General features: G+C 43.8%; 2 protein-coding genes across 3 annotated transcripts; both read right to left on the bottom strand.

The window, feature by feature from the left end:
* Positions 1-1,435: 1,435 nt before the first annotated feature.
* Positions 1,436-16,756, bottom strand: baz2a (bromodomain adjacent to zinc finger domain, 2A). Of its 2 annotated transcripts, none has more exons than XM_079273709.1 (30): positions 16,656-16,756; positions 15,378-15,501; positions 14,388-15,266; positions 12,407-13,669; positions 12,009-12,284; positions 11,538-11,915; positions 11,356-11,419; positions 10,842-10,950; positions 10,634-10,735; positions 10,266-10,488; positions 10,063-10,124; positions 9,920-9,985; positions 9,430-9,822; positions 9,081-9,335; positions 8,769-8,983; positions 8,587-8,661; positions 8,321-8,495; positions 8,162-8,224; positions 7,933-8,077; positions 7,229-7,830; positions 6,849-7,143; positions 6,488-6,643; positions 6,175-6,332; positions 5,441-5,506; positions 5,051-5,334; positions 4,821-4,956; positions 4,534-4,680; positions 3,965-4,200; positions 3,713-3,856; positions 1,436-3,241 (listed from the first exon to the last, which is right to left on the bottom strand). In XM_079273709.1, the coding sequence occupies exons 2-30, from the start codon at positions 15,499-15,501 to the stop codon at positions 3,082-3,084; spliced, it is 7,251 nt and encodes a 2,416-aa protein (XP_079129835.1). In that variant the 5' UTR covers positions 16,656-16,756; the 3' UTR covers positions 1,436-3,081. The 2 variants fall into 2 exon arrangements, with proteins under 2 accessions (XP_079129835.1, XP_079129836.1); XM_079273710.1 differs by having other exon boundaries at positions 14,388-15,263.
* A 1,492-nt stretch (positions 16,757-18,248) lies between these two features.
* Positions 18,249-23,066, bottom strand: LOC306781072 (prostaglandin E synthase 3-like). Its single transcript, XM_079273738.1, has 8 exons — positions 22,919-23,066; positions 21,510-21,623; positions 21,331-21,400; positions 21,139-21,237; positions 20,928-21,017; positions 19,553-19,609; positions 19,392-19,419; positions 18,249-19,300 (listed from the first exon to the last, which is right to left on the bottom strand). Coding segments are annotated over exons 1-8 (480 nt in total). The 5' UTR covers positions 22,921-23,066; the 3' UTR covers positions 18,249-19,280.
* Between the last annotated feature and the right edge of the window lie 1,563 nt (positions 23,067-24,629).

The following is a 24,629-nucleotide window of genomic DNA, read 5'->3' as shown; positions in this document are numbered from 1 at the left end:
ACAAAGAACACGTTTGATATGTCTGAGCTACATACCCATTTGTTTGTTGTTGTTTTTAGATGCTTTGTGGATTTACGTGTTAGAACGCAAGTGCGTGTGGGTGTGTTGCACTGGAGCCTCTGCCACTGTAGAGCAGCTGGGAGTGATGGCAAGACGTTGCCAGCAGCATGTGCCTCGGACAGAACTCTCCATGGAGCTGCAGAGCCCCGCCCAAACACTTCAGCATTATTTAAGGCCTCTTTTATTTTAATGTGACAAATGTGACGTATTGCGGTGGGCTTGCCTCGGGATATACAGTGAGTTCCAGTAGAGTTTGTAAAAAGGGTGTGTGTGACTATTTGGAAAATGTTCATCTGCCAACAGTTCCAGCGGCGTTTTAACTGTGTCACCTTCTTTTCTGGGTTGCTCATGTCACTCTTTAGTATTTATAAATACTCGTGTTTCACATGAGTAAATGGTACTTTTTTCTCCCCTTGGTCTAATTTATCTAAGGCTGCTTTGTTTTTGACGAATCAATTTTTAGATAATTACATTATTAATCCCGCAAGGGGACATTCTTTCACGACAGCAGCATTTATAGATACAAAAAAAAGACACTTTAATGCGTAAAAACAAGGAGGAATCGATCTATCGACGAATCGTTTCAGCTCTATCTTTATGCAGCCATTTCGACATGTCATAGCAGGGTAAACACAGGTGTAATGGATACGAATACATCATGCTCCCTTTCTATTTAGTGTGTCGCAGCCATTCCAGTGAGCCAGAATGCACAATACAAATCAAACAGGGCAATAGTTAACGTTATTAATTACACCAGTGTTCACTCTTCAGTGACATATCAAAATGGCTGCTGTGAAAAGGCCTAAAGAAGCGTTGAAATATACATTTTAATTATGACAATAATTGATTAGGATGAAAGGGCTTCACAGTACACAAGACTATTATAGTACACAACACATTTGACAAATGCATTAGTAAATTCTGGGTTTTAAATACTGCAGTTTAGTAAAGACTTGTTTAATGAATGTGGCTTTAATATGAGGTGCATTGAGTTAAAAGTGTGTGTTTACAATAAGACAGCCGGCCGGGCCTTCATCGTCTATGTACGGATGGTCTGAGGCATTTCTAAATGAGTTTGCAGAGTAGAACAGTTGTATCCTCGGTTTAAGCAGATTCGTGCGTACTGAATTTGTGAATGAGGCCCATTGGCACTAGAGCTGTTCCTGATAGTTTATTACCCATGTGCAGTACATCCTTCTCTCCAATACTGTTCAGTCAGGAAGGGCTGAAGCCTATCCCAGCATGCACTGGGCCCGAACAGGTCCCCAGTCTATTGCAAACACACAGGTAGATATGATGGCAGGAAACAGGAACCCCAAGAAACATGCAGAACACACAGAAGAGATTCAGATACAAGGCCAAAGAGAGAGAATACTCAACTAGATGTGGTTTTTATTCAACTCACAGTACAGTCTACAGATGCACACGTGTTACATCACCTTAATACAACAGTCTTGCAATACCTCCTCTTAAAAATGATGATTTGGTCCTAAAAATATAAAGGAACAAATTTAAAGTCACCAAAACTGTACATTATTAAAAATTCACATAACACCACGTTTGGTTTTCATATCTATTTTTTTTTTCTTTTTTGAAAAAACATCTGTCCCTTTAAAGTGTAACAAGGAACATCAACGTCTATTTTCCTATCAACGGATTTGAGTTCAGTGTAAGAAACACATTTAAATAAAACCCAGATTGTGGAGTCGTCACGTCGCCTTCACAGCAGACCAACCGCACCACGCAACAGCGTCAATTGGCCCTTGAAAAGCAACAAAAAACAACAATAAAAGGGAATGTAAGACAGAAACCCAGGCAGGAATGTGCCCAGTACCTCAACATCAGAGCTCCTTTATAATTCTAGTCTTTAAAATGGGAGGGTCTTAGCCTTGCACTTAACCACCGTTAAGCTGTTCCTGCCTGCTATAAAAGGAGCAAAATTTCAGTGTGAGCCATGGAATCCATTCAGTCGTATACAGAGCAGGTGTAACTAGCTGATAATTTACTTTTAACAAGAGGGACAGAGAAATATAAGTCTAAGCCTAGACCGACTGACCAACACCAAATAAATCCTCCAGTGTCTTTCACACAGCAGCAGACGGTGTGGGTGTGTGCGTGTCAAATCGTGTGCATGTTTATGTGTGTTTAGGTGAAAAGTGTGTATGTGTGGCGTGCAAGACTTTAAGTGGAGGTTATACAACATCTACTCGTGACGGTCCAAGAACAGATTATTTTTAGTTGAACTGGCCTTTTCAGAAATCGTCTGGCCATCTCTATAAGGTAATCTGTACACATCCACTACACGCTATTGCTATTAAATAATCCCAGCTATTGTAATCTTCATATATATTTATGTATAGAATATATAATAAAAATATATTGAGCAAAAAAATTACTTCTAGGCATAAGACCACATTACATTACGTTTCCATTGAACAGGTAAGAAATGGCCCGAGCCGTGTGAAGCCTTTTTGATCCATTTTGTCGCCGAGCGGTGCTGAGCAGGTCCAGTGCGCAGCAGCTAGGCTGCAATAGTGTGATCAGTCTCCGACCTCCAGTACGAGTCTGAGAACCAAAATACTCAGAGGGGGGGGGGGGGGGGGGGGGCCTGAGACCGTGTCATCACCTCACAAGCAGGGCTTGACCGAAGGCCGTGCTAGGACATGGGGGCTTGTGAAGGGACGTGAAAGGGAGAATGCAAACTGGAGATGAGGTGAAGATGAGGAGACACGAAAGGAGGACTGAAAAGTGAAGCGAGAGACGTGTTCTCACTCTCTGTGACGAGGAATGGGTACAAGTTCAAGCCAGTTCAGCTGTTGGGCCTGGAAAAGAGTCGCCCGGTAGAGGAAACAATAACAGACAAATAGCCAAAATCTATACATATATACCTATACACGAAGCTGGAAGAACATCCAGACAGTCTTAGCAGTAATGGAGAGAGTGTGCCTGGGACGGTGACAGCACCAACAGTATACAGCGCCACCATCAGGGGGGGGGGGGGGGGGGGGACGTCACAAGATTCTATTTGTCCTTATTCGAGTAGAACTCCGCCCAGCGGCTCTCAAAGAAACGCCTCATGGCATGTCCGGCCGTTCCCACCTCCGACGTGTCCTCGTTGAACAGCTCACAGTTGTTGAAGACGAGCTGAGCGTCTGCTGCAAACTCCTCACAGTTGCAGTACCTGAGAAGAGGAAAGGACAGATGTTTAAAAAAAAAAAAAAAGTATTCCTGAAGAGCTTCCGTTTCAGAGACTGGATGGTAGAGTTAGGAAAGGTTGCTGCATCTGAAAGAACGTCATGAGTCAACTGAAGAACCAGCTCAGTGTCGCAAACTCTCTTCCATTGAAAGTCGCTAGCAACACCAGCTCCAAAAGTCACTAAATCTAGCGAGAAAGTCGCCAACACTTCCCGTCACTGCAGGCCTCCCTCCAAAGCCACTCGCCCAATATTATCATTATGAACAATAACAACAAACATGGATATTGTTTCGTAATCCCAGCTGTCAACCGAGCAGTTTGTAAAAGACTCTGTGCTATATTCGGTCTCCATTGCTCATGTTCGCTGTGCTTATTGTTAAAAAAAAAAAACGTGAATAAATATGGATTGACGCAGAATATTTTGTTGGATAACATTGTTTTAAAATGTGCTCTTACCCTCCCTGTAGCAGTTTCTCTCTCATGGTGAGGAAGTCCATGGGGGTTTTGACGATGCGGCGGTAGCCTGTCACCAGCCGGGGGTTGACGGGTTCAAGGAACGGCCAGGCGGCTGTGTGAGCCTCCATCTCCATTAGAATGATCCTGGCAGGAAACAACATGATTAAACACAGATCCACCAACTATCTATAAATCCTGTCGTGTAACATTAATACGATGATTCTGCTCAACGGGGACAAAGGCAGGACTCACTCGCAGAAGGTGAGGTCAGGCTGGTTGCGGGTCGTCATGCGGCGACGTTTAGCGGCGCTTCCTTCTCCAGAGTGACGGGAAGACGAGGGAGGCGGCACGGTCTCCTTGTACCGCGTGGCCATGCCGCCGCCGCTACTTCGCCGCGTTGACGTCTCCTCTTCGGAGCTGTCGTCTTCATATCTTCTCTTCCTCACCCTGGTCCTCTTTTTGGACGAGCGCGGCGTATCACAGGCGTCCTGAGAGACGGAGCGAGTAAGGAAGCAGGTTGAGCTGAACCGCTCTTTTTAAATTTACAAACAGATTTGTTTCACTTATTTCTTTCATATACTCTCTTGTATTTCTTGACTTTTGTAGTACTTTCTTTGAGCACCAAAATACAAATTCCTTGCATGTGAAAACCTACTTGGCCATGACCCAGTTTCTGGTTCTGATATAGCAGAGAACTCATTATTTGGAGGGAACGATCGCCACAAAATGCTCAATTCAAAACGGCCCTAATTTATCCTGCAAGCTTTGTTAATTATGAATTATAATTTTTCTTTGTCGGGAATCACAGGACGGGTTCTGACCTGGGCGACGCAGGTAGGACAAAACCAGTCTCCCTCTGGCACCTGGGTGATTTTGGGCCTCAGGCAGTACATGTGGCAGCCACGATCACAGCCGTCACACAGCAAGAGGCAATCATCGTTGTCTCCCTTCCTGCAAACCTGGCAATTCTGGATACAAAGCAGAGAAGAAGTCCTTACTGTCAAGATGACAGCCAATGGGAATTTGGTGATATTTCTGTGTTAGTTTGTGCAGTGTGTTCGTAAAACAAAAAGGTCCAACAACAATCTTGAGAGGTGAAGTTACGTACCACTTTAGTCACAGATCTCTCCCAAGCAATGGCCTTCTCCAGCTGAAGTAAACACAGACAGACCTGGGGAGCGCTGCGGCAGCGATCCAGAGCTTGTCGCCATGTTCGTAGTCGCGACGTGATCTCGCTTTCCAGACTGGAACGGAAGAAAATTTAAAAAGGAAAATAAGTTAAAAAATATATATAAAAACAGAACTAAATTTCTTCCAAAGACAGAAAGTCCATCTCACCTGAAGACATCCATGGGATGCTCTTCTCCCGGGGTCGGCGTGAGAGGAGCGAGGCGCAGCACTTCGGCCGGGTTCCACAGCGGCTCCTTCAGGTAGCGTCTCTCGATGTTTCGCTCGAGGTTGGCCAACCGCAGCACCGCCAAGTCCACCGGGTGTGTGGCCACACGTGGCAGGTTGGACCACTCCTTCTTAGTTCGCACAATCCAGTCATCACGCGGGTCGGCGTCATGTTCATAGTACTGGAGGTCGTCACGTGTGGAGTCTGGATCTGGGATTGTGTAGGGCTTGAAAAAGGAGGCAGGGACAGTTTAAGTATCAGTGAGGGAGGAAAGTAAACAGATGGTATTTGTTTTTTTTTCTTAACTGGAGGAATCGTGTTTAAATAGTTACCTGAAATTCTGCCATTGGTGTCTCTGTGTTGGCTTCAGCATCAGTCACTGCACTCTGAGGTGCCGCCTTGTAGAAACACAAAAAGCGGACATGTGTTTTTACTACAACTCAGATGTTTTCACTGTGTTGTGAATGGGACACACACACACACACACACACACACACACACACCTCTCAGCATATGGCCGCAGCACAAGCCAAATATGTCAGTAAATGTTGCAAATTATATTCATGGGAAGTGTGGAATGACCGACGTTGTGGTTCGTGTACGTGTTTCATTAACTTTTCCCAATAGTATCTGTTCTGCTCTCATCTCTTAGAATCTCATTAAAAACCACTCATCCTCAATCGTGTTATGAACTACAATTACTGCCTTGTGATTGTATTCCTTACATCCGCGTCTCTCCAAAATCACTTCATCATTTTACATTACCGGTACATTAGATCTTTGTGTGAAGTGAGAATAGGAATTCTCAATATGAGGTCACAGACCGTTGACCACTATATTATAACCTGCTAATCATTGAGTCCAAGTGGACGTTTGTGTCAAACTTGAAGAGAATCACTTCAGGTGTTCCTGAGATATCGAGTTCAGGAGAATGGACGGACGGAAAACTGGAAGAACCTGATGCTTCTCTTCCCTCTTAATTTGACTTTGTTAACTCAACTGCAGTTGTAACTGTTGATTAATCAGACGATGCAGGATAGGAAAATAATAAGAGGCAGTTTCTTACCTTGAGATGGAGGTCAGCTGCAATGACCCGCTGCTCCAGATCCTCCACCCACTGCAGGGCGCAGATGTCAGTCTCCATTGCTTTCTCCTGCACTTGCCAGGGCTGCTGCAGAGCCTCCAGCAGCACCTTCTCCTCCAACTTCGACTCAAATATAGGATCTAGACCGGCAAGAGCAGTTGTAACAGGGCGACAGGGGGAAAGACACAGAAGGGAAACAAAAGGATGATGTCAAATACAAATAGATCAGATTTAAAATGCAAAATGACAAACTCCACGAAACAACTGAGAGGATCCATTTATGACCAACGCTCACCGTTGACAGGTTTGGTGCATATCTCAGCTAAACTCTCCATGTGTTTGGCCAAATGCTTATGGAGCACCTTCTCCCTGATGCCCCTTGGATGGAGGGCCTGTAAGGTGCTGTACAGCTCCTCTGGCTCCTTGATCCACCACCAGCCACGCACCATAGCTGGAAAAGAAACGTAGGCGTTAAAAATAAGAAAGACACAATAAATAACCATGATTTATATGGTTCCTGTATATATTTGTAAACTAAATGTCGGCAGTGTGGATTCCTACATCTTTGGATCAGTCGCTAAAGTAGTACCAGTTAAAACTATTTAAAAAAAGGAAACAATCACATCTCTCAGACTTTTAATCCAAACACAACTTACATGCTGGAGTCGGTTTGACCACCAGTTGAGTGAAGTACAGCTGCTCGAGCTCCTGGAACACGGAGTTGGGAGGGCGGCCATGTCGCTTGGCCGCAGCTCCTCTTGGCCCTCTGCGAGCAGGACTGCTGCCTCGGCTACCTCTCCTCCGCCTGCGCCCCGGCTTGGCGGGGGTAGTCGGAGCCGGCGCGGCAGCAGGAACGGGAGCAGCGGAAGCAGGTAGTGTAGAGGGAACGTCCTGTGGTGTTGCTGCGGTCAAGACGTCAGCAGGAGTCAGGCTAGGCAAGAGCGGGTCCGGCTGCAGGGTGGGAAGAGATCATTTATTTATACGTGCATTATTAAAGCACAACTAAATGTATTTATAGTTCTGACTGTTAGCAAACCTGCGTGAGTGGAGCAGCGAGAGCGGGCAGAGCACTCGTGATCTGAGGGAGGAGTTTAGGGGGCGAGCTGGGAATCTGACACTCGGTGAGAGAGTTATCGTCACACGGTTGTTTTGGGAGCAGGTTGAACCACTGTCCCCGTTTCTCTGCCATCTCCTTCACGCTCTCCTCTGGTCGATTACCCTCTGGAGCGTCCCCTGCTGCTGAGCACGTGCCATTGGTCACTGCATCCTGCGATTGGCTGAGCCAGCTCTGGAAGGCAGCCTGCGTGAGGTTTTGTGTGCCACTGTTCGGCGAGCCGGGCCCTTCTTCGCCCCCCGACCTGGCGCTACTCCGACGCCGGCGGCGAATCTTCGCCGTGCGGAGGTGAAGCTCCACTTCTGGTTTGATTTTTCGGGGGCGTCCTCGTCCTCTCGGCCTGCTCATGAGGGACGCAGTGCCGGGGAGGTTGTCCTCCTCTGGAGGAAAGGTGTGGGGCTGTGCAGAGGAAGGAGAGGAAGGCAGAGTAGGAGGGGGACTGGTAGGCATGGGGGTCTCCTCCACTTTGGGCTCCTTTTTCAGGAAGGTGACGGGAACCTCTGCTACAAGGACTTCTCCAGAAGCTGCGTGATAGAAATGTTCAGATGACGGTGGATAAGCCAAGGAGTTTTAAAGTCTAACAATGAGAGAAATCACATTTCTTTCAAATTCATTCTCAGACTCACTCAAAAGCTCCTCCGGCCCCTCGACCAGAACTCCTCCGAGGTGAGGAAGGGCCAAGTATCTGCGCTGGTAACGGTCCTGGCCCAGCAGTATGGCCCGCATGGAATGAGATGACTGCAGCAGCTTTTTACGGAAAAACGCTTGGCGCTGTGGAGATCCAAAAGCAGAGGAACATTGAATATAAAGCAGCATAAATGTATAAAAAGCTGAGTCCGTGTAACCATGACTTACCTTGGCTAGCTTATCGATCTGCCTTTCAAGCTCTGGAACGCTGGCAGTCGTGGGGCTCTCACTCTGTAACAGAAACGATCAAAAGAAAATGTAGGAAAAATGAGTCTCTAATAGAGGAAAAAAAATCTAAAAATAAAAATCACAACACCAGATATTTACATCACTGAGTTTGGGCTCTTCTTTGCGTGCCCGGCGGTTGCCTCTCTCAGAGGCCAGGCCGCCCTCCTCCAGACTGAGGTTCTCCTCATCTGCCACTCTGGCGCTGCGCCTCCTCTCCTCAAAACACAGCTCTTCCTCCGAGCGTCCTGTACGGCGCGCTAGTGCCGCCTTCAGTCTGCAGGAGAGAAAACAATCAGGATCAACGCGCCCTACGGCTCTGTGTTTTTGTTACAAAAAAAAAAAAAGGAGAAAAAACGTGATCTTACTTGCGCAACTTCCCCTCAATGAGCCACTTGTTCTTCCTGTAAGTTGCCATGTTTTCTAATGTGTTGTCAATGTCACTGAAATATGAAATGCAGACATTAATAAAGTAAAAGAGTAGCAGTAGTAACAATCCTTTAGGTTCAAGAGTAACCTAAAGGATGAATAACTGATTTCCCTTTCTGACCTCGTCACAGCATTGCTGCTGTTGAGCTCGTCCACCAGGAAACCCAGGATGGCGGCCTTGGTGTCCGGAGGCAGAGCATGAAATGTTTTGGTCCTCAGTGTGATGCACACGTCTGTTTCGTAACCGTGAGATTCCAAAAAGACGCGAAGCACTTCTGAGACTGTGCTGCGAGTCAGCTCTGACTCAACCAGCTTGTCCCCGAGGATCTTTACTGACTGAAGGTTGGGATGAGGAGAAAAACGTAGAATATTAGCCACACTTTATCAGGACTTGCGTGAATGGAAAAAAAAATGTTCAAACTGTATCACACACCTGATAAAATGAGGGCAGGCCTGGATCATGGAGTGCAGCCTCCACCAGCTTCATCAGAAGGTCCTGGACCGCTCCTTGGCCGTCGCCCAGGCCTAAGAGACCCTCCTGCAGTGTGGCGAGGCTGGGCACGTCCTTGGGTATATTGAGACCAATCATCTTTCCATAGCCGTGTAGGAACTCGACCACAGCCAGACAGTGTGCAAAAGCTTTGCCAGAAAGAACCACACCGGGGATACGGGACAGCTCTGGCAGAGGCTGATGGAGACAACGTTTTAAAAAGGTCATGATTAAAACCCTCTAATCAGAGCTAACGTAGACTTAAAGAAACCGTTTTAACAACACAACTCACTTTGTGGTCAGTGAGACACATGTCCTCTAAGGGCTTCTTCAGTTCCTCTGCGATCAACTGCTGCCTCTTCCGCTCCTCCATGCGTCTCTGGGTCTGCGCTCTCCTCTCTGCCGCCCGCTTAGCTGTTATAGCCGCCTGAGCTGCCGCCTCTGCCTCTGCCTGGGCTTTAGCCAGAGCCTTGGCTTTACTGCGAGCACCCAGCACCCTCTTACCCTGGGCTATCCTCTCCTCGTCGGTCTGCTGTACTGCCGGAGGAGCCTCGGCCTTGACCGACCTCCTGCGGCCGGGCTTCTTGGGCTCTGGGGCAGACCCCGGTGCCGGCTGCGGGGCCTGGGGGGCAGTCGGGTCGCTTGGTTCAGCCTTCAGATCCAGATCCTTGGCCTCTTGCTCAAGCTGAACGCACAGAGGAAAGAAAGAACAGGTGGAGGTGAGGAAGGGGTGGTGCCGAGGAAGACGCCGACGAATGATTTAGTGTCGATTACATCTGTACCTTGGCTTTCTTTTTCTCCACTTTCATCTTCTTAATCTTCGCATCCTCCCTTCTCTTCATTCTTGCCTAAATAATAAAACTAAAAAATCAGGACGAGATGCCAACAGCTAAAAACCACAAACTACATGAACTGAACTAGATACCTTTCTCTTCATTTTCTTTTTGATTTTCACAAGTTTCTCCTTGTCCTCCTCCGTGAGAGCTTCTGTAAAAAGGAAATAAAAACAATTAGCTTCAGTGCGACGGTCTCGAGGTTATGTGCAAGTCTTCTGTTTGCCAAGTCTTTAATACTAGCTATAAACACATCCCTGTACAGTCATGCCTCCTCCAGTCTAAATACACTCACCCTTGGCCTCAAGTCGCTTCAAAAGCTTGGCGTCAACTTTGCTAAGGAGGTCAATCATCTGGGGTTTGGGAGGTCTACCAGGGCGGCGGACCTGCCCTCCCTTCAGGACACGGACCCTGCGAGGTTTCTCTTTATCCGGGTTTGGAGGTCGACCTCGCCGGCCGGTGATTGCCATGATCATAGAGGGAACCTCCTCATTGGCCAGGAGGATCCACTGCTTACCCTGTAACATACAGTGGAGAAGGATGAGTCCCCAAAACGTCTACTCAACAGGTTTGCGTCACCACGAGTTTAAGCTGTGAAAATGATTATACTTTCTTCTAGCGTAGGAAAAGTAAACAGAGCAGCATTCAGAAAAATAAACAGACCTCAGGAGTTTCCCTTTCTTCATAAAAATCGCCAACAGGCATGCGTGGGCTGAAGCTGAAATGTTCTCTGCTGACCACACTGTCCGTGTGCTTCTTCAAGTACTGGAGGAAGCAATTAGGAAAAACGGGCAAGAGAGAGAAAATAACAGTCATTGTCTTGACATATGTCAACACATCATCATGTGTTCAAGTTGCCAGTAAAACGTACCTTGATTATTTCCGGGAACTGCTTCATCCTCCTTCCACAGGGTGTGTAGTACCAGGTTTCGCCCTTCATGCGGTACTCCATTTTCTTCACGCGAATCTCCCTCTTCCAACTACAGTTGACAGAGTTCATGATTACAGGATTATTATTACAAATCGAGTTATAATACATCAACACTGCACACACCTTTGTAAACTTGTCGAAAGTAAATACAACACGGTTTTGAGACCTCAAACAGGTTGTGTTACAGAAGGAAGTCATTTACAAGTTCATTATTGTTGGCATTTAAATATTTTTTTAACTAGAATGAACTGACGGCTGAACCAGGACTGCGCGCCAAGACTTCAATGCAGAAAACATTATGCAAAAATAAATGTATTTAGTTACAGTGAAGGATTTCTGACTTATCTGAAAACTGGGGTTTAGTCATTTAGCAGTTATCCAGCGAACTCGGATATATTGAATATTATAGAAACTAGAATAATACAAGGAACAAAACTCCACAAGGGAACATTACCCATGTCCCATCGGGAACTGAACCTGCTCCTCAGTTGCAACCCTCCTCTGTCTGTTGGATTCCCCTGTTCAAGAAAACGCACACAAACACATTTAGCATTAGACTGTTAAACTGTGAGATAAACTCTCAGCAAAATGATATCTACAGTGGAACCCCCCCCTCTAACTAACCGCCTGCATTACCTGCAGTGGAGCTGTCGTCATCATTTTCGTCAACATCATTAGCAACTGTTTCGGCTTCTTGTTTCGGTGTTTTCGCCACATTTCCTTCCTGGTCTTGTTTCTTGGCCCTTTTCGCCTTCTTGGGTTTCACGACTGCTGTGGTGTACGCTGAAGCGGTGGCCAGAACAGCTTCAATTGTGGCTGTGATGGTATCAACCTCTCCCGTGGGAGGCCCAGCCTCTCCACATGCACCCGATGTTTCTTTAACATCCACCTTGAGAGACTTCTTCCTCTTTCTGCCCTTGGCTACCTCCTCTTTAACGCCTCCGTCTTCTTCAGTCTTTATCTTCTCCACTTTAGGGGTTCGAGCCCGAGGCTTCCGCTTGGCCTCCTCAGGAGCTGAACACAAAAGAGGGGGGGAAAAAAAGTGTTTTAAATCAAATCTAACATTTACTTTTTAACATTTTTTTCTGAAATCAGAATGTTCTATACCTGGGATTTTAATCCATAATGTCTTTGGAGCGCGAGGTTTGCGTGGTTTCCCTGGAGTGTTCTGAGGTCCTCCAGCAGCTAACACAACAGGAACGGTTACTGGTTGGAGTGGGTGCACAGCAAGGCTCTCTGCTGGGGTACTGAAGGCGATGAAGTTCTCATCTCTCATCTCAAAACTCGGGGGAGTCATGTTCTCACTGGCAGTGGTCTTGATGCCAACGCGTCCAGCTGAGTCTGATGTGTCGTGTCCTCGCGGACCCCACTCTGCTTCAGGTCCTGAGATGAAACAACAAGAACATTAAGCTGTTGGCAGAATTCAGAAATACGGGATGACGACGTACAAAACAGAATCGGTTGACCTGGCTGAGACGGCACAAATGAGTGCGAGTTGGACTCACTTGAGTTATCAGAAGGCTCTTCTATCTGAGAGAGAGACTCCAGCATGGATTCTCCTGTGATTTGACACCTGTCCTTGGTCTCTTCTGCCTCAGACGCTTCCCTGGTGGAGTCCAACGTGTCATCTCTGGAGTCTTCCACAGAATAGCTGCTAACTCCAGTGGTGTCAAACCCAGTAGATGGTTCCTCTTCTGCATGGGAAGTGCTGTCAAACTGAGACGTGTCCTTCATCAGGTGAAAGCTGCTGTCAAAGTGAGTGGAGTCGTCTACGCGCGAGCTCTCGCCGTCTAGAAACGAGGTATTTTCAAAGGCAGAGCTGACATCAATTGTAGAGGGGCTGTCAAATGTTGAATTGCCATCAAAGTGAGACGCTGTGTGTGAAGAGTTAAAACTTTCTTCTTCTTCATCAGTCAGATCTTCTAATCTTGTGCTGTGGAGATGTAAAGACTTTCTGAGTGGAGTCTGCTCCCCCATGGAGTCCTCTGCCTCACAGATGCTGCTTTGCAGGTGGTGCTTTTCAGAGGCTGATGGTGTATTCTTGGAAGCGACCGTGGTCTGCAGGAGTTTTCCAGGAAGATCAGTGAGGAATTTCGGTGATCGAATTTCAGATTTGTTAGTCTCAGTAGCTTCCACCTTCTGTGATGGCTTGATTTGTGGACGATGAGGACGAGGTGGGTGTTCTTCTGAAGAAGAGACTGAAGAAACTGCAGGTTTAGACATACTATCAGTTGAAGCATGAGGTGTAGACAACTTTTGAGGTGATGCAGGCAGGGAGGAGGACGAGGACCCCATTGACAGATGCTTGGATCCAGCAGGGGGTGTCTCAGTCGCAGCAGTAGTGGCAGGCCTGAGGCCTTGCTTCATTAGAGGCGATGAGGAAAGTCTGGGAGGAGCAGCTGGAGACAGAGTAGAGGACACATTGGGGGGCGTTGAGATTTGTGGTGGAGTAGATTCTACATCAGGGGGTGATACAAGAGGAGGCCCGGGGGCAGACGAGGGAGACTCAGAGACCCGAGGAGGTGTTGAGGCCTTGGTAGATGCAGAGAGCAGCGATGACACCGACAGGGTAGGTGTATTAACGGTATTAACGGCTGTCTCTCTGACAGGGGAAGCCATTTCTGGTTGCTGAGCTGCCGGCTGTTCCGAATGCGGATGGTAATCAGGTCCCACGTGAGCTGAACTTTTGGGTAGCCTATGGGCAACAGGTGCCCTTTCCATGCCGTTATAACTGCTATCTTCCTCCTTGACAGCTTCTCTTGTGTGCCCTGAGAAAGAAATAAACAAAATAATCAATAAGGCTGTTAAGTGTTTTTTACATAATGAATTCACAGTGAGTGTATCATGTACTGAAGAGTCAGATGGTCAATGTTTTGCATGATCAAACACTGTCACCTGCTGGTTGAATCTTAGCACGAACACACCGCTGAGCACCGGCATGAATCCTGGCCCAATACTAGACATTCATGTGCAAGAAATAACTAGCAGGGTACTATAAAAGACTAAATATATACATAAAACAACAATGTTAACAATAATATAAATAAAAATCCTTCACATTTGGGAAGCTGAAACCCCCAAAAATGGCTAAAATGATTAACCAACAACAAACAATTCTCTTCTATACAGATGCCATAGAAAGCAAATGCAACCAGGGAGTGCCGTGTCTTAATATGACCAGCAGCCGGGAAGACGAGGCCAAGTATGTACAAAGAGGAAGAGGACCATATGACTGCATGCATATCACTCAACTGGTGACATCTAAGGAGGAAATGTGAAGTAGAGGAGACTATTTCATTTATGAGGAAATAGAAGTTTTATAGATACCAGTAGTGTCAACATGTAGAACGAACCAATTCCAGGCACAAATGTAATATCACTAACTTTTTGTGGAAAATAGAGAAACACAAAAAAAAAAGGACAGACGTGATAAAATTAGACAAAGTTCCACAAACACATCTGTGATGTAAAAGTGTAAATGGTCACCTTGCATGACGGTAGATATTCCCACATTGCTAGCATGGGGGCTGCGCTCCCGGCTGTGACCCTTGGGCGATCCACTATCCTGCACTGTTGACGGTGACATCATTGGTGTTGTGGATATTCCCACAGGGAGTGGACTGCCAGTGCCCCCTCTGCCTAAGCTGTGGTGCTGTGGGCTGACCTGTGTGGGAGTAAAATTCTGGGCAGCTGGGGGCATCATCGGAGCCTGGCTTTGGGGCTGAGACTGCTGCGATGGCTGTTGCTGGGGAGACGGAAGGGACTGATGCTGGTAGTAGGGCATCCCATTAGGCATCAGGCCATAATGCTGTGGTTGCTGGTGCTGCTGGTGGTGGTGCTGTGGGTGACGGTGGGAGTGGAGGTGCTGCTGTGATGGCTGATGCGGGGTGGGTTGTAAGGACTGCTGCTGGTGATGTTGTGACGGTGTTATTCCAGGATGTGCCTGACTCGGGTATGTCCCGTACATACTGTGGGAGTTATAACTTATCTGCTGTGGGCCAGGGTTACTCCTGTTCCAGTACTGACTCCCAGTAAGAGGCATGCTTGGTGGGCCTGCCACGGGGGGCTGGTGGGAGCTTTCAACACCCCCGTTCAGCTGGTACTGTCCGTGACCCTGGAAGTGGTGCTGTGACTGAGGCTGCACCATCCCGGGTGTAGGCTGCTTCTGGTGCATCCCGTGCCCAGGAGAGCTGCCCATGGCTGGACCGTACTGTGGGTGACCTCCCCACAAGTAGTCATAGCCCATGCTGCTCTGGTGGTGGTTGCTCATGTGTGGGTAGGGAGCTGTTGGTGGGTGGGAACCAGGCACCCCAGACCCGAGTACAGTAGTGACGCCATTCACATTAATTTCGCCATTCATATCTGCTAGACAGAAGAACATTAAGCAAGTTAGAAAGAGAAGTCTGGCTCTATGAAAGCACACAAACAGACCTTTACAGACTGCATATTGATACAGTGCAGGCCAAAACTACTCACTCTTCCCCTGCTGAGGAAAACTCATAGAGGACCCATTAGTATAAAGAGAATCCCCTGAGGAGAGTTTCAGTCCTGAGTTTGCTGAGGAGTGGCTGTCATAGTTGAAATGATTATTTGACTCCATCTGGAAAACAACAAAAATACACAGATTTACACTCCTAATACCCAACCGTCCATTCAGTAAAACATATAGAAGTGGAAGTCAATGCTTAGCGGGGCTAAGACGCATGTGTATCACAAAAAAAAGAGAATGATTGAATTAATTCCCATGCAGCTCTGAATACGATACGTAAATATGTACGAAATGTCTATCCTCGATGATTTTGGCAGTTGAAACTTGTGACAGCACCATTTCGTTCCAACGGTAACCGTCAAAAATGTCGCAGCCAGCAACAAGCAGATGCCAGGCCTGTAATGGACAACCGGGATATTACGATATAGAGGCTCTTCATTACCGCTGAGGCGCCTCGCTAATATAAACTCAAATCTACCATGATACATGTACGGCCACACACGCACTGTATATCCGAAGAACAGGCGTCCTCAGCCACAGTAACAACGGAGGGATTACCGATCATATTATTATACAGCCACTCCCGAGGCCTGAAGCAGTTACAGGTACTCAGTTACACACACGCGCAATACAGAAAGTAGCCCTCTGTGGATACTCGATTTCCTAATTCAGCAAAGGCCGTTGCAAAAAAGCAGGCGCCGCGTTAGCACAAGTCGCGCTAGCTGCGTTTCTCAAACGCAACAATTCACTTTAAAGCGCCGCTAGTCAGCCGAGCTAACAACGGACACCGTGTACGTTACACACGTAACGTTAGTTCGGCTCATTAATAGGTTTGAACATACAGTTTACTTTAATGCGAAACATCTGATACAAAAATATCCCCAACAGCTCCAAGGTTATTTAGCTAAATCATCACAATAGAGCCGAGCTAAGAGACGCTAGCTATAGATAGGCTAACTGATAGCATCATCAACGTGAGTACGCACGGTCCTTTAACACTGCGATGTTAGCTAATAGCCAGGTAGAAGGTGAGGATCCATGACGCCCATCAGCGGATGAAAATAAAAAACATTCTGTTGATAGCGGCTAACTCACTCGTGCGCCCCCTTTTGTTCACGTTAGCTAACGTTAGCTAGCAGCCAGATGAAGTTACATTGTTTACGCTGCACGCACACAAGACACATTTTTTTGTTGCAGAGCATCATCCTCCCACAACTGCCACCATCAAAAGTTACGCTCATATTTTCAGGTAAAAGCGATCCAACCTTTTTCAAGTCCTTCGGATTAGATGCCTCTAAACCCTTTCGTCTAAAACACGGATGTGCGGGTGAAGATAACACAAGCGGTTTAAATAATAAAACAACTATTCCCAACCTTTGGGTTTTAAATTAGCAAAACATGGCTGGTGTGGTCCATTGCAGCCATGATCACAGAACAGAGCGAAGAGGAGCGGCGTCAACGTCCCAACAACAACCGCGTACACATCCGGTCACGTGTCCGCACGAGACTTCACAAGAAAATCCGTACAGTATTAGTACATGTATTAGTATTATTAATAATAATAATAATGACCCTATATTACGTTTTTTGGTATGACTAAAAGTGTCCACTGTAAAAATGTGTCTATATCAAAGTAAAGTAATTAATGAAACAGGAATAGCCCCTTTGTTTTATTGTTTATTACATTACTATTACTGATGAATTAATGTAATGTGGTGCCTGTGTGTGTATAAAATAATACAGAACTTCATTAATCCCGAAGGAAATCCTTGTGCCCCAGTTTGAACAGAAATTACGACAGAACGAGAAAAAAAACAATAAATATAAACATTTATGAATAATAGAGTAATAAGAAGTAGCAAAAGTAAGTAAATATAGTAAACATTCAACGAACAAAGCAGACGTATATTACAACATACTATATATACATATATAAAATATACGTAGGTATCAATTGTCACATAAATGAGGTGGAGTAACAAGTACAATCTGAAATGTGGAGTATAATTATTTAGCCGCAGGACATTTAAGTTAAATATAAAAGTAAGGTAGCCTACTACAGTACATCAGTAGGTGTACTTATATAGATACTTTCCACTGCTGTTTAACCCTAACAAAAGTGATTAATGGCCAATGTAAATACTGATGTGAGTTTGAATACATACGTAAAATCTAGGCTTTTATTTTAATGTGCTCCAGGGTAAAAACAGGAAACTAGTATTGCAAATTACAGTCACTTTCTCGGAAATGACAGTGAGGAAATCAGGCCTGCGGAGGAAGTATGCTAATATTCTGGGCCGAAGAGCCAGAAGGTTTCTGGGTCCTAGCACCGAAAGAGGTACAAATATAAGTTAGATACACAGAAAGGTACTCAAGTAGAAATACTGCATTTTAAGTAGGACTAGTAGTCCATTAGGTTAGACATGTCTAAAAAGTACTTGAGTTTAGAACATAAAAGGGACATTGTCACTTAAAACCAATTTCATAATCAATGTTCCACACAACACGTCTACAATCCAGTGCTGAGCGCTAAACGTGAGGAATCTTAAAAACAGTATTAAATTATAAAAAACAAAGCTTAATTCAGATGTCATTACTGCCCGACAGCCTGCTGTAGTTTTCTTTGCAATAAAATACTTTATCCAAAATATATTTCAGTGAAAAAACATTTCTTGACTTTAGGATGTTCACATGAAATATAAATTACATCTGTAACCAGGTTAGATGGTCAGCTTGCTCCCACTACTCCCCAATAATGACGTATGCAGTCCAAAACTACCATTTGGAAAAAGGCACTTTATATTAAGGAAAAATTAATAATGTAAATGTAATTTAAGAAAAAGAAAAGCGCTTTAAGATGATTCTTAAACAGTTTATTAGAAAGATGTAGACAATAAAAAAAGAATTTCCACTGTAATTCAACACTATTTGTCTCCCCGTACACTTTATTGACAGTGCAAATAGAATTTGGTCATTACACGTCGCCGTATCGGTCCGACACGCCCCCTCGCGGAGAAGGGAGGATCATTCTAGATGAACAAACGGAAAGAACCTGGAGAAAAGCAACACACCACATGATGCCGAGGCCCAATTAAGCTTCGAGCCTCGTTATCAGTTGTAAAACATTTCACCTTGCTTCTGCAGTCTAACATGTGTGTGTGTGTGTGTGTGTTAGGTGGGTATGGAAAGAGGAACTGTTAAGATACTAAATATGTGGAATCTATTCCGATTACCAAAGTAGGTGACAAACTGGGAAGATGCTGCAATGGTTTCAGAATATTCTAATTTTTCAAACAATAAACAAGAAGTAAAGGGAAACATGTAAGCTGAAAGGTTAAATCACGGAAACAAAAACTGGCTTCCTGGACATCTAATTTACGGCAAATGGAAGGCTTTAGAGGAACCCAATCAAAAAAATGCATCTAGTTCTTCTGATGTACATAGCTAGTGTCTTCTGAAATCATGACAAACTACACGGGTCGACTTAAAAACCACAACATTGGGAATGGGTGGACCTAAGAATTTTAAACCACAAGTAATCCGGAAACAAATTATAAATCTGTTATCACATATTGCTCGGTTGAGAACAACTACACAGCTTTTCCAACAAATGATGTGTGCTTACTTGTAATAGTTAACAGTAAAACAAGATGCCCAAAAGGTGCAGTACAGCAAATGGAAGTGGAGATAGCTGCTCTGTACAATACCATGCATATCAACCTTCAGTGTACTGATCGGTCAAGAGTTTGGAGCTGAGGCTATGGATTTAAATATGGCTACTGACTCATATGTACAGTTGTTTGTCACCGCCTTCAGTTTCAAGATATACATTTGTTATGATTCCTCTTGCCCTCTGTTCTTCCATTTTCTTTCCAGAGTCTCACAGCCAACTATTCCAGATCTGGCATTTCTGAAAGTGAAGTGGAGCAGAAATAACATTAATCACAACACACATGACAGCCATCATTTACAGATTGATATAAAGTCTCATAAATACGTACTCTCGTCATCGCTATCTGCAGACTCCTCCTAAAAAAGGACCGAAGAAGAAAGGATTAGGTTGGAAAATGTTACACATAAAACATGTAACTATAATAACATAAAGTCTGATTCATGACCAGTTTTTATTTCTGATTATGAGCTTAATGCTTAAGATTCTTACCTCTTCTGGAGCGTCTAGATCAGCCAGGTCATCCTCGCCTCCCATGTCGTTCATGATCTGTAATATTAAACCAAAATGATTAACTATTAAAAGTGCTCATCATTAAGCAAATGCTGCAACAGCTAAAAGACAATGGACAATCAGTTTAAGTCAAACTGGCACGCAGAATGATTCAATTACAAAAATGTAGAGATGAATTGTCTCCCAATATGGATCATTGTATCTATATTATTGGCCAATATAAACTAACAATTCAACAGCAGGCTCTTTATTTTTGTTGTTGTTATTATTATTATTATTATTAGGGGGGAATTTAATGCCTTTATTATATAGTGACAGTGGAAATAGGAGCGAAAGGTCGGGAATGACATGCAACCGTCAACACAAACCGGTGACGCTGTCGTTCTTTGTTTACCAACTGACATTTTACACAAAGTGGGATACATTCAGTTGTTGTATTGAAAAATACAAATTGGGATTCTCTATCGAGTGATATTAAATAAGTAATTAAAAGAACATTTATAGGAAGCAAAGGGGGGAAAACTAAGATTAAAACCATTATATTTCATGATAGTCTTCTAGCCTCACTCTTTGGTGCTTGGCTGGATGCCGTGTGTAGGTGTTTTGAGTGGTTAAATAAGGACGGGCACCGAAACACGGTAATAAACGGGATCCGTCCCTAAATTATTAAAAATGAGTATTGATAAGCTCCGACGTTATCAGTCCTTTAATCTGTGACGCTATATTTCAATCTGCTGTCTTTCATCCATCGCCACTAATACCTACACAAGCACAGCGCGCAAGCTCAGCTGACACCCAATCGGTACAATCAAAGCAAAAACAAAAGCTGGCTGTATGTAGTCTAACAGTTTTATTTAGTTTGCCTCGTGGCTTAAAATTCTTGTGAAATTTGATGTGCTGGCTGAGACAAAGCATTCCTTCCTTCCTCCCTCTACCAGCGGTACATCATGCAGTAAATCACCAGGAGAGTGAGGAGGACAGGATGAATGAAGTACACTGACTGACATCTGTGTACTTCATTCCTTCTGAACATGACTCAGGTGTTGTGATGTTATTGATTTCATAGTGACTTTGGTGTTGTAAACATTACTGTTGCTGCTCTAATAAACAACATTTAGTTATAATGAAAATACTAAAAATATAATCCTATTTTGAATTAGTTTTGTTGAAAATGTATTAAACGCAATTATTTAGGAATGGAAAATAACTGATGAGAACCGTTATAAAGAACCAAACCGATAAGAATTGATAATAGTATCAATAAAATCGTAATGATCTCTTAAGTGAGTCAAACGTCGACCTCTTTGATGATTATGAATGACTTCACTTGTACTAATCGATGCATAGTTCTTACATTTGAGAATTGATCGAAGTTCCCCATCTCCTCATCTGAGTCGTCCTCCCAGTCTTTCCAGTTGTTGAAGTCGACACTGAGCCAACTCAGCTGTGAAAACACAAAATAGCGATCTCTCAATTATGTAGTGCATAAATTAATTGTATCGTACCGCTAACTGTAAGCTTTCTAAATGTTTGATACGCGCTGTCCTTTGCAGTCCATTACTGACCTTAGCCTTCTCTTTTGTTAGCCTCGGCCATGGCTTCCCTGGCTGGGCTTTTCGTATATAGACCAACACTGAGCGATCTGTGCGATTATGTTTGCACTCCTGCGTTGAGGTGGAACGGAAAAAATAAAAATTTTGCGGTCAGTTTCTGTCTGCATTTTGTACAATGCAATCTACAATACAGTCTAAACTTACCTTTTCGTCGATGGCTTCAAAGAGATCCATTTCATTCTCATGCTTGACGTTGTCAGTTCCTCCAAAACAACTGTGGAAATAAAATAATTGACACCAAACTCATTTCTGGGAAAAATCAAAACAAATACATTTAACAAGAAATGCATGTTTAAATACAACTTGACATGAAACAAACGTACCTGAAACCAAACTTTGCTTTGTCAAAACTGACTTTAACATCTTTGCTGTCTGCTACACAGAACTCTATAAAAACGGAGTCCCTCCTATCGTACCACTTGGCTGTTGCTGGATGCCTGTGAAGAAACAGAGGACATCTAAACATCAACACATGTACAGCCAAATGTCAATCACCAAACCCTTTCAAAGTAAAGGCTTTGGTACACATAGACAGTTTTAAACACCATAAAAAATGCATAATACAGGGATCAGTATTGGTGACAGGTGGGTGAGCCTGAAGGCAGCAAACTGCCTATGCATCAGGTTGCTGCTCAGCATCCAGTTACACAACGCACTCCTGTATCAATAACCCTCAAAAGTAAAACACCTGTGAATGCTAAAACATGACAAGTTATATTAACAGTTTTGGGTGGGGTGGGCTCACGCTTCCCTTTACATTGTTGTAATCTTTTTCTTTACCTTATAGCTGCAAAATCATGCTAAATGTACACTGTATGAAGTACTGGGTGATGTCCCAAGGTTTACCATCACATTAAAATCAAATGAAGCTCAGGCGATCAATCCAACTTTACAGGAGAATTTAGAAGAGAAGGCCGTGAATTAAAAATAAAAACCTGTTTTTATCAAATGATATTGAAAGATAAGAGTTCCAGTAGAATTAAGTCACATGCCAGTGGTTACATGAATCAATAACTACTCAGTGACATATGTTAATAACATTAATTATTATGTTATGTATTTATTTTATGTGAACTAACATGAGTAGTGGCTGTATGTTCTGTATGTTTACAGATACAATATCGCTCTTGGCATTAACATGGAATAATAAGCCAAAACCTCTTACACATGAACATTGGGTAGCTTTAGCTAGCGTTATATACAACCGTTGATTAAACGATGGTCACTTTGCGTTCAAGCCGCAACGTTTTCACGGGCTTTGAATTTAAAAGACACAAGTCCCAGATTTTAGGAACGTGATTAAAAATTACGGACTTCTCACCCCCACACACACAGACCATGATGATAATCTGATGATAGCCTGCTATAGGGCGAAGTCGTTCAATTAACGCAGTTATGCTAAGCTAACAACGCTGACTGTAACGTTAGCCGCTACGTTAGTAGAGCCATGCGGTGCACCTGGCCAAAGCTATCGGACAAAAAACGCGGCCGTTTTTTCAGTAAATGCTATTACACACCTGGTCTGCTATAATAACTGCAAAGGTGTTTTTTTCCTCAGTCTACGAGGTTGAAGCGAGGTAACGTTATCTTAAAATCCATTGAGGCAAGGCCAACCTCCCGCCTTTGCAAAAAACGCATGTTGTCAGGCGGCTAACGTTAGCTAGCTAAGCAGGTTGTACCATCGCACTTTCCCTTCCATTGTTACACCCCGCGTTAACTCTCCACAACTTACATGTCTCAGTGCGAAGTGAGCTTCTTTTTCGTAGGTAGAACAGTCTGGTGAAAAGAAAAATGTGAATGTCTGCGAAAAATTAAGGAATGCTGCCCACAAACAACCAACGCAGACGCCTCTTGCTCTATGGACTCTACTTGCGGATCTTATTGCGTGTCACAAGATGAAGAATGTCAGCGCTGACGCAGTGGACGTTTCTAACGTAGTAGACGTTTCTAGCGTAGTAGACGTTTCTACTAGAAGTTTCTAGAGTGTTCCGCCACAGCTGTCTCCGAGTGATGCGTAGTATAATCGGATGTGGGACGAATCTAATGCGATTTGCTGTGGTTTTGCGTACCACCCAGTATGATAGCCTCAATATAACCTTAATCATGAATCATTAACAATATTATAAAAAAATATCTCAAATAAATAACAAAATATGAGATAAGCCTTTTGATTTCCAGAGGAGAAATTCGACACGGAAGGACAGAAATATAAATTCAGATAAATAGGTGTATAAAAGAGAAATACAAATATACAAGAGCCATAAATACGGCTTGAGATTATATATATATATATATATATTTTTTTTCTGGATGGTTCATTTGGTCTATAATTTAGTCAAAAATCGGAAGAGATTAAATTAACCATCATTGACGATATACATATTTATAAAACATGGTGCGGTGCCAATTAATCGATCCATAAATAAAATAATTTTACATCCACTTGTGTACCAGTAATTGTAAAAAAAAAAAAAAGGCATTACTAATATGTTACACATTTTAATGGCCTAATGGGAGTGATTAATCATCAAAATGATACCTATACTGATTATTTTATAAAGTGAGGTCCAATGAGTGAAGTTAGAAATGTTCTGGTTCATGAATGCAATGAGCATTTGACAGCCTCCCTGTTTATGTCACCCCCAAAATGGTTAAATATCCCCTCAAGACATCCTTTAAGACAAAGGCTACTGTGCTTGTGGTAATTTATATGTATATTAGTCATAAATGATCCTCCTGAGGGAATTGAGCCTTGGTATTTATTTGAATCTCGACAAATTGGCATCAGTGCTGCTGCCTTCTTAACCCAATTAACGTGAACAAACTGGTCGTCTGTGGTGAAACATTTAAAAATAATTTTCAATCCAGCATTGACTTTCTTTATGTTCCCAGTTTACAGCTTTCTTCCTCGTCTTTATTGGCACATCGCTGTTCATCTGTTGAGCAGTGGGATAGTGTCACACCATTGGTAGGACCATGTATGCATCACATGGTCCTCATGTGCATGATAAACAAGACAGGGACCCACTCATAAAAACAGCTCCATGAGCCACTAGAGGTATATAAAAAAAATAAAATTAAAAAAAACTACACCGCAAACCATTTCGTAGGCATTTGTACTCAACTTAAGTATTTGAAATGGACACTACTTACACCTTTACATTTATCTGAAAGCTGTATTTACTGATTACTTTTCAGATCAGAATTACAAACAATACAAAACTTAAACCTGTGGTTCCCATTGTCTTACCTTTATTGGCTTGTGACATTTTTCATATATATTCTTTTACTAAATCCAGAGAGGTCCAATTATAAAATAAATCAGTGGGACTTATGAACTGGTGTCTGCTCAATGCAATGTTGGGATTGATCCAGCTCCTCATGACCCATAAGTACTTATTTGTGAGAATAGAAAAGTGAAGAATCCATATAAAAAGGTTATC

This window comes from Melanostigma gelatinosum, assembly GCF_949748355.1.
Source record: "Melanostigma gelatinosum genome assembly, chromosome: 8".
In the NCBI taxonomy this organism is placed as follows: domain Eukaryota; kingdom Metazoa; phylum Chordata; class Actinopteri; order Perciformes; family Zoarcidae; genus Melanostigma; species Melanostigma gelatinosum.
Note: the sequence above shows the minus strand (reverse complement) of the source record. Positions and strands in the feature narration are given on the sequence as shown.